This window comes from Oryx dammah, unplaced genomic scaffold (assembly GCF_014754425.2).
Source record: "Oryx dammah isolate SB20612 unplaced genomic scaffold, SCBI_Odam_1.1 HiC_scaffold_18, whole genome shotgun sequence".
Taxonomy (NCBI): domain Eukaryota; kingdom Metazoa; phylum Chordata; class Mammalia; order Artiodactyla; family Bovidae; genus Oryx; species Oryx dammah.
Window position 1 is genome coordinate 101,757,686 of NW_024070202.1, and position 10,379 is coordinate 101,768,064.

The 10,379-nt window shown below is 43.1% G+C and overlaps 1 protein-coding gene across 2 annotated transcripts in view; it reads right to left on the reverse strand.

The window, feature by feature from the left end:
• The window catches only part of CREB3L2 (cAMP responsive element binding protein 3 like 2), a 128,377-nt gene extending 120,098 nt beyond the window's left edge, over nt 1-8,279 (reverse strand). For both annotated transcript variants that reach the window (XR_005724366.1, XM_040259957.1), the window contains exon 1: nt 7,758-8,279. Coding sequence is in view for 1 of the 2 variants with exons in the window: in XM_040259957.1 (XP_040115891.1) it covers nt 7,758-7,859 (102 nt within the window). In the remaining variant the exon portion in view is untranslated. The remainder of the gene's footprint in view (nt 1-7,757) is intronic.
• Between the last annotated feature and the right edge of the window lie 2,100 nt (nt 8,280-10,379).

A 10,379-nucleotide genomic window follows, 5' to 3' on the forward strand; every position in this document is an offset into this window, starting at 1 on the left:
CACTCTGACCTTATCCCTGTCTGAACAGCCATATGCAACTGGAAAAACAACTTCTTTGGAGAAACACATCCAGCTTTCTGCCTGCAGAGATGAGGTTACGTGGACCTCAAACAGAACAAGTCCTTCTTGTCCTGCACGGTGATCATGATTAAGGCTCGGCTAGTTACCTCCAGCCCTGATATTTGACCATGATGCAGAGAGTTCAGATAATATAGGTAATTCTACATTTCCTCATTTGTGAGTTGGAACACAGCAGTGCCGTCTCCATGACAGCCTTTACATGCATTGCAGTTGTTTGGATGCTAAGTCATATCCGACTCTTTCACAACTCCATGGACTATAGCCTACCAGGTTTCTCTGTCCATGAGATTTCCCAGGCAAGCATACGGGAATGGGTTGTCATTTCCTTCTCAAAGGGATCTTCCTGACCCAGGGATCAAACGTGAGTCTCCTGCATTGGCAGGCACATTCTTTACCACTGAGCCACCTGAAAAGCCCATGCATGCAGAGCAATTTCATATTTAAACGTCTCAAAACTTCTTATATTTGCTAGCCCATCTTTATGAGAAAAACAACCATTGGCTAAAAGGAACATATTTTTTCATTAAGGAAAGGTCCAGCAATTCAAGACTATTTTAGCAATGATCGTTACACATGGTCATGTTGGTTGCGTCTAAACCAATCAAGTAAATCCCTTTCTAGCCATTGGGATTTAGAAATGATGATGTCATCCAATCCTTGATAATAAAGCTTAAAGAGAAATCAGGTGGTGAGCTTCTGAAAAGTTTCTCTCATCCTAAAAACGGACACAGGCAAGGCACGACCTCTCTTCTTCCTCTGGATATTGTCATATTGAATACTTGAGACCCATATGGGTATGAGTTGCTTTCTGGTCACCAACAACTTGAAGATGAAACCTGGAGATGGAATCTAGGTCCACAATGACTGAGGAGCACATGAATCAGCCAAACATGTAGCTATACTTTTAGGCATCTTGCAACAGAACATAATTATTCACTTATTATGAAGGAAATGGTGGCGGCTCAGCTGGTAAAGAATCCTCCTGCAATACAGGAGACCTGGGTTCGATCCCTGAGTTGGGAAGATCCCCTGGAGAAGGGAAAGCCTACCCACTTCAGTATTCTGGTCTGGAGAATTCCATGGACTATACACTCGCAAAAAGTCAGATTTCGCTTTCACTTTCATTATGTAAGCAATCTGAATCAATTTTCAGTTGTTCACAGCTGCGAGCATTGTCCTTTAATTCGATTATTAATCTAGATGCAAGGCCTGATTTCTCCTGCCAGAGCAACTTCACAGCAGAGTTCAAGAGAAGATTATCACTCAGGGATCTCTCAAGAAAGAGAACAAGTACAAAACTCAGCATTGCCCTCTCATCTTCCAGAATCATGTCCAAACCCACCTTCCCCCAACCCATGTCAACCCCATGAGAACAGCTTTGTAGGAAATAATATAATTGAGTCAAAGACTTTTCACTACATCAATGAAAATTCTTTAAATCAGTAACACAATGCAAGGCTGCCTTGGGGAGGGAGTTCCCCAAATACTTCTCCCCCACTACCTGGCTATTGCCTTGGGTTCTGCATTTAGAGATTCACCCTCTTAATCTGAAGTAATTATTGTTAAATATAAATGCCCACTTAGAGGGTCACATGTTAAGTATTATGAATATTAATATTTTTAGTGTTAAGCTTATCAAATCTTTCCTGAGACCAAAATGAAAGAGAAGAGGTTGAAAAGGGAACACCATTACAGCAAGCACTTGGGGTCCAAGAAGTGAGGGAAACACAAAAGGAGTGGGGCTGAAGAAAGGTGACATAGGGCCTCCAAGACATCATCTATTGACTTCACGATTTCTGTCTCCTACTGGAATTCATTACCTTTATTCAGCTGGTGGAGGTCAGGTAACCAGAAGTAATGACTTATCACTCATGAGGACCCAGAGTCTCACACAGAATCTGGCCAGGGACCAATGGTTAGAGATGAACATCACAGCAAAAGCTCCCGTATCCCACTGGAGCCCCATCAAGTCTCTGGGCCACCAAAAGGAAGGGGAAAGCACCAGCCTCTGAGATCAGCATTTGCCTTCCAGCAGTCACTGTGGCTGTGGAAGCCAGATGGCCTCACATTCTCACCCCAGGCAGGAGGACCTCCTCTTAACTCACTCCCCACCTACCACCCTCTGGCCTCAGTCTTTCTTTTATTGGATTATAATTGTTTACAGTGTTGAATTAGTTTCTGTTGTACAACAAAGTGAATTAGCTGTATCACAATAGCCAGGTCCTAGAAGCAAGGTAGATGGCCATGAATGAATGAATAAAGATGTGGTACAGATATCTGATGGGCTCAGTCATTTACCTTTAAGAACCAACTGGATATAAAATTTAAGCAGCATAACCACTAAATAATTCTACAAAGAACTGGATTTATACAAATTTAGCATTTAAAATGAGCAGAACTAAAGTAGAAGGTTGGAATTAACAGATACACACTACTATAAATAAATCAGTAGAGTGTATCCACTTATAGCACAGGAAACTATACTCATATTTTGTAATAACCTATAAGAAAAAAGAATCTGAAAAAAGAAAAAAAATTATATATATATATATATATACAAATCTCTGTGCTGTATACCTGAAACTAACACAACATTGTAAAACGACTATTTTGTTGTAGTTGTTTAGGCAGTAAGCCGCGTCTGACTCTGTGACCCAACGGAAAGCCTGCGCTGTCCATAGAATTCTCTAGGCGGCAAGAATACTGGAGTGGGCTGCCATGCCCTTTTCCAGGAGATCATCCCAATCCACTAATCGAACTCGAGAGTCTTGCATTGGCAAGCAGATTCTTTACCACTGAGCTACCAGGGAAGCTCAGAAATATCTCAGTAAGATAAAATAAAATACCAAGCAGAACCTCTGTCATTATCTTTGCAAACACTTGGTAGTTCCAACTGTATACCTTTGAAAACAAATCATTGTAAACATTGATAAAATTCCTGTTTTTCAGATCGCTAAACTGAGCCATAAGAAAGATAGCAGGAGCATGAAGTATCATACACAAAGCCACTGCTATTCTTCCAGGCTCAAAGCCCTTCTTCCCCCAAGCACTCCTGCTCCCTCTATTCAGTACCCAAGGCCTCCCCCAACTCTGGTGGTGTTAAGAGAGCATCAGTTCCCCATCCCTACAAGGAAATGGAGGCTAAAATCACCTCTAGTCCAGTTTTATGTGGTGCCTTTAAGCTGTCATTATTCAATCCCTAAATACTTTCAGGAGGTAAAAATTTGAACGGTACAAAAGGAATGGTGTGCAAACAACTCCTCTCTCTTCCTCCCTCTCTTGACCTCTAGTCCCTCAAGTCACCTTAATAAAAAATCATTAATTATGTTTCTTGAGCATCCTCCCAGATATTATTGTTGCTGTTCAGTTGCTAAGCCATGTCCAACTCTTTGCAATCCCATGAACTGCAGCATGCCAGGCTTCCCTGTCCTTCACTATCTCCCGGAGTTTGCTCCAGCTCATGTCCATTGAGTTGGTGATGCCATCCAACCATCTCATCCTCTGTCACCCACTTCTCCTCCTGCCCTCAACCTTTCCCAACATCAGCGTCTTTTCCAATGAGTCAGCTCTGCATCAGGTGGTCAAAATACTGGAGCTTCAGCATCAGTCCTTCCAATGAATAGTCAGGGCTGATCTCCTTTAGGATTGACTGGTTTGATCTCCGTGCTGTCCAAGGGACTATATCCCAGATTTAGTTGGGGTATAAAATAATATATACAGATAAGATTTACAGACTGTTTTGCTCTTTAAATTGCAAAATACCACAGTAAATTCCCAGAAGTGTAATCTGCACAGAATCTTAGAGGAAACACAACATCAACATTAGAAATGTCCAATACTCTGGCAGGCTGAGGGGAATCTGACAAGGTGTCTTACAATGATTTGAAACCATAAAATACACACTCCTCATTTTTATAGCTGCCATCTTTTATGAAATCACTTTTAGCCTGTATTCAAAAGAAGTACTCACTGATTTAAAATTATATCTTATCATCTGTATGGGAACTAATTTTTAAGCTTCAAGAGGAACTGCAAGGCTCTAATAATTCAAGATCTAATGAGCAATTCCAAATTCAATCTATCTATGCACTCCTTTCATTGTGCCTGATGGCTCACAGAAGGTGCCTGGGAGATGTGATAACCCCAGCCTCCGGCAAGGTCTATGTTTTTAAAATCAGGTAGGTGACAGTTTTGCCAAACAGACAGTAGCAATCATGCATGTAGTAGCTAAATCCCTATTTAGAGCAAAAGAGTGATCACGCTAGGAAGGGCTGGTGGCTGCACTGCCACCTTGGTTAAATATTAGCTGCCTTCAGACTCAGCAATTTTTGACTCCCCAAATATCCTTTCCCAGTCCCTGACTCAGTTCCGTTTAAGTCTAGATCTTTCATTCATATAGCACAGTGGGCAAATGCTTGGGCGCTGGAGGCAGGCAGACTTGAGTTCAAATGACCTTTACCAATTTGCTTAAACTCATTAAGCCGCAGCTTTTTAATCTGTAAAACAACTCCTTCATTAGAATATTGAGGGTTTGTTCTTTTTTTTTTTTTTTTTTTTGCCACAACGCAGGGCGTGCAGGATCTGAGTTCCCAGTCCAGGGATCAAACCCATGCCCCTGCAGTGGAAAGCAGGAATTCTTAACGACTGGACTAACAGAGAAGTTCCATTGAGATATCATTTTTGTAAAGCACTAAGTACAATGCCTTTCATCAGAACTAGCTACATAATCTATGGGACCTGATACAAAGTCCAAATGTGGAGCCCCTTGTTCAAAGATTATTAAGGATTTCAAGATGGTGACAGCATAGCATCAGATTGCAGGTCCCTATGGGACTGCACAGGTGGCAGGCCTATGAAGCTAGCCCTCCCTTTCAGATGATAAATGTTCAATAGATGGTAACTATGTTACCTTACCAATTTTCCTCCCTGCAAGCTCTCCACTCCCTATGTGATGCCTAATCTACTCAACTTGGAAAGTTTCAGTGAGCCTTTCCAAAAACAGGCACTTTGCCTGGAGTAGCCTGTACTTACAAGGAAAAAACTGACCCAAATGGGGGGATCTAAAACAGAAAGTGATGTTACCATAAGTTCATGCCAGATGCGCTCCCACCTGAGGGCCTTTGCTCTGGTTTTTCAACCTGCCGAGATCCTTCTCCCCTCCTTCAAGCCTCTGTTCAGATCCACTTTGTATGGGAGGCTTATTCTGATCACTCGATTCACTTTATCCCCCTTACCTTACTCTCTATTCCCCTTACACTCTATCCCCCTTACACTCTATCCCCCTTACCTCACTCTCATTTTACTTTTTCCATAGTACTTTATTGTCCAGCATACCATATCTCTTATTTCTTATGCTTGTTTCATTGTTTATCTTTCCTTGAACACACACGCATAGAGTGTAAGTTTCTCAAGGTCAACCATTTTGAGGTTTTTTTTTTTCACTGATATACCCCAGCTGCTTGAGGGCAAGAGGAGAAGGGAGTGACAGAGGATGAGATGGCTGGATGGCATCACCGATTCAATGGACTTGAGTTTGAGCAAACTCTGGGAGATAGTGAAGGATAGGGAAGCCAGGTATGCTGCAGTCCATGGGGTCGCAAAGACTTCAAGATGACTATCAACTAACAACAACAACTGCTTAGAGCAGTGTTTTGCACATAGAAGCTACTCAACAACCATTCACTGAAAGAACAAACAAATCTTTGAGTCAATGCATAATCAGGCCACCCTTTTTCCACTTAGAGGTCAGGCCATTTCACTTTATGGACAAATGGCAATAATAACCAGCTCTGCAACTGGATACTCAACAGAGTTCAAGAAACAGATGGGAAAGTTATCTATTTTCAAATCTCTGCCAAACTCCCCTTAGTTTAGAAGGAATATAATCCAGTCGTCTGTGCTACTAAATCTCATCTTTCAACGCTAATTCATATACTCAGTTTGTGGGCCATGACTTGCAACAGTGACAAGTGGTATTTTATAGAGAGCTGCCCAGAAGAGAGACAAGTCCCTAAGTGGCAGACATAAAAAATAATTGAAAAAAAAAATCAAATTAGAAGAAAAATAATCACCCGTCACTGCTTCATCACAATGACAGAGAAAAACTAAGCCCTTACTACCAAGAGGAAGGTAAGGTCTTTACTCCTGAACCTGTTCATAAAGATGTGAGAGCCAGCCTGAGCAGTTCTGCCTGGAGTTAATGCCACAGTCACAGGTAGCATCTCAAACCCTGAGATCTCACAAATGCAAGTCCCGAGGCCCAAGGAAGGGAATGTGGACCCTGCACATAGTTTATCCCATTACAGCTGCTGGATGAGACATTTACACAGTATTCACAAGGACAAAAGAAGAGCTGCCCCTCGCACATGGTTCAAGTGTGGCCCACGTCAGGAGAAACATCTGGAGACATTATCAGAAGATATTTGAGGGCCAATGTGCTCTCAGCTCTGTCTTGGCAACAGGAAGCACATCTGGGCCCCTAGTCGAAACGCAACCCACATGGTCTCCTTGGGACAGGCTGGTTGAGCACAGCCCAAAAGATCACACCACACAGCTGGCTTTTGACCCAGCATGGGCTTCCACTCCCTCTCAGCCCGTCCTCCGCCTGTTTTCAACAAGCCATTCTCAGCCACCACAAATGCTTTGGTGGGAATCACAGGGAGGCCCTCCTCCCTTTTCCCAAAATAACGTCAGCCAGAGGCCAAGGCCAGAGAGGTGGAGCCTGCAGGCCATTTTGCAAAAGTTTCAAATATCCTGGCACTGACCCCACTAAAAGAATCATAAAGGGAAAACAGCCAAGCTTCTCATTTTCTTATTAGTGTTTCTCCTTCTCTCTCTCAATATAAACTCTGCATTTGTAAAAAGAAAAAAAAAGAAACAAAGAGATCTCACAATAAAGTCATAGTCTCAGTGCTGGCTGTTGTAAACACAATTTCATGTTGCAAATTTAATGCTAAACACTTAGTTGAAATTGAAAACTTTTAAAGAAACGTGTGTGCTCTATGAGAGTTTAATGCCCAAAAGGGTCGCTGGGGCATAAGGCTGAGCAAGGAACTGGTGAGCTGTCCCACCTTCCCCAAACCCTTTCCGAAATGTGCACTGTCTCAGATTTTCCATACCCCTTTGCTGATCTTTCCTCTGAGGAAGGAGGAAGCAGACTTCTTGGCTGCATGGTTAAAGGAGTCAAATAAAGCAATCTTTCTCCTAAAAGGAAGGGGCCTTTTTTCAAAACATACACACATACCTAGAGGTATATTTCTTAAAATACAAATTAAAAAGTAAAGAAGAGAGGGAGAGAATATGACGGCGAAGGAAAGAAACTGCTATTTGTTTTGTCCAGTTTTTTAAAAGCATCCCACAAAAATCAGCAGCAAACGAAACATTATCAAACCATCTACCCGTTCTCCAGCTTTATGGAGCAATAGGAAATGAAATAGCAAATGTGAAAAGCCCCCGGGGAAGAGGAATACAAAGGGTCGTTACTGTTATCAAAAATTTAAAAGGGCCAGCGGCCCACCTTCACTTTTCAGCTAGAAAAACCACACCTCTCCCAGATTGCTCCATTCCGGGCAAGCTCTTCCCCAAATACTCCCTTCCCAGTTTCCAGTCCCGAGCTGTTCCTTTGATGACAATTATCCCTCTCCAGCCGCCCCTTCCCCCGCCCACCGAGTCCTCACCGTGTGGTACATGAGAGCCTCGGTCTCCCCGGGCTCTGACAGCTCGCTCAGCTTGCGGTCCCACTGCAGGACGCTCTGCTCCCCGCTCTCCAGCACCTCCATGGTGGTCCGAGGCGCGATGGGCCGAGGATGCTGAGCGCAGGAGGGGAGCGGACTGGGCGGCCTCGGTGGACGAGATCCGCCTCCTCGTGAGGGTGTGTGCCTGTGTGTGTGCCCGTGTGTGCGTGCGTATGTGTGTAGCTTATGCACTTAGGAAGCAAACGGTTCGCTCCTCTGCCTCAGAGAGAACTGCCAAGGGTCCAGTGTCCTCGGAGATCTGAGAATCTCCTGAGGAGACAGATTGTCCAGAGATCAGATCGTAGGCTGAGGAGAATAAACCAGGGTGTGCCTCCAAAATAAAGGCAGATCAGTTCTCATCCCAAGAAAAGCCCCTCTCAAAAAGCCCACTCTCCGCTACTGCTCCAGACTCAAAACTTTGAGACTCCCCAGGGCTCCTCTGCTCTACTCCAGGACGCAACTAAGATTCCGCCTCCCTTCAGGACGGGGACCAATCGGATGCTCACTTCACCGCCCTATCCAATCAAAAGTCTTGCTCTCCGCCCAAAGGCAGGGACTGCGGGAAGTCCCCGCCCATGCCTTGGAATGTGGGCAGGCAGCGCCTTTGACGTCACCGGGGAACTACTCTGGCCGAAGTGCCGCCGCCGCCACCGTCTGCGGTAGCAGACAAATGGAGAGATTGGATCCTAGAGTGAAGGACTGGGGGAACAACCAATGAGAAAGGAGAGCCTGGGAGGGACAGCCAATCAGATAGCGACAAGAATACATTTTATAAGAGGGAGGGTGCGCTCAGTCTACTGAGAAAGTCAAAGAAATTAGGGCGCGAGTCTGGGAGATCGCTGTGCTGTGAGCGCGGATTTAAATTCTGTCTTAAGTATTTTCAAGTAGATTAGCTTATTTGACTCTTTCAGAACATTTTAAAAATAAGTCACACGTTGCACACAAATATAAATATTCTCTCATGAATTTATGTTAGCATATATCCGGCAAATTGTAACTGTTCATGCTTCCTCACATTTTTCTCCCACTTTCTGTGAGGCTCTTCTGTCGTGTTTTTTATGGGCTTTTATTTTTTTTCTTTTATTTACCCAACATACATTATTGAGGAGAGCCAACGGCTTTCTTTTCCAGGTGTTAGAAGTCTTAAGTCAATGGAAGTGACAGGCAGTAAACAAGTAAAGAAAGAAACACATGTCAGAAAGTGGTAACTGCTATGAAGAAAAACAAAAGCAAAGTGAGCGAATGATATTTTAGATAGTAGTCGGGGAAGTTCTTTCTATGTAGGTGAGGTTTGAGAACAGACCTGAATGAAGTGAAGTTATGCGAGAAGCTGCTGTTACTGACAGGCAAGGAAACAGCATGTGGCTGCAGTTTGAGCTGCCAAGCATTGAGTGAGGGGAGAGGGGCCTCGGAAAGGGGCCTCAGAAATGGGCGGGGCCCAGACCAACAGGCCTAGTTTGGGAAAGAAAAAGCCTCTTCTAAAATATTTTCCCCCAACATTGTGATTTTTCTTCCTCCTTTCAAACTCCTCCTTTTAAAGAAACAAAGTGCTTGCATATATAGTTTGCTCATTTTAAATATAAGGGAGTCTTTGCAAATTGTCCCTAAAAGTTCCTTACAATGACACATTCCAGTGTGGAGGTTTGTCACCTTCATAAGTATTTTTTGATGGATAGGGTCATTCTAATTTTGTCTTAGGGCTCTAGGGTGTCCTTAAGAGGCAGTTTATCATGGGAACTATTCCATTTGTCTGGACCTATCTCTTAGGTCACTTGAGAATATTTTAATGCTTAAAATATAAATTAATATAACAATGCTTAAGTAGAAATTCTACTTTATTGGCCTGCATTTCCTTTGTATAATAGTTTTCTTTTTATTTCTCTTAGTTCTTGGTTTTTATTTTACAATCTGCTACCTCCTTCACCACATCCTTTTCACAGATCACCTTTTCAATTTTTAAAGACTTTTTCAAATTTTCTTAGCATAACACTCAACATGAGCAAGCAAGATAAGAAACAAGTACACCTTCCGAAATGACTGCAGATGGTGACTGCAGCCATGAAATTAAAAGATGCTTACTCCTTGGAAGAAAAGTTATGACCAACCTAGACAGTATATTCAAAAGCAGAGACATTACTTTGCTGACTAAGGTCCGTCTAGTCAAGGCTATGGTTTTTTCTGTGGTCATGTATGGATGTGAGAGTTGGACTGTGAAGAAGGCTGAGCGCCGAAGAATTGATGCTTTTGAACTGTGGTGTTGGAGAAAACTCTTGAGAGTCCCTTGGACTGCAAGGAGAGCCAACCAGTCCATTCTGAAGGAGATCAGCCCTGGGATTTCTTTGGAAGGAATGATGCTGAAGCTGAAACTCCAGTACTTTGGCCACCTCATGCGAAGAGTTGACTCATTGGAAAAAACTTTGACAGACCTCTAACTGGCTGGAGAAGATCTTTTACATAATTTTGACAATAGGCAGGGCTGTTTGCCATTCCCTGTGGTAAAACTGTCCATTCAAAACGCTCATAAAAAAAAAAAAAAAAAAAAACAACAACAAAAAAAAAACTTTG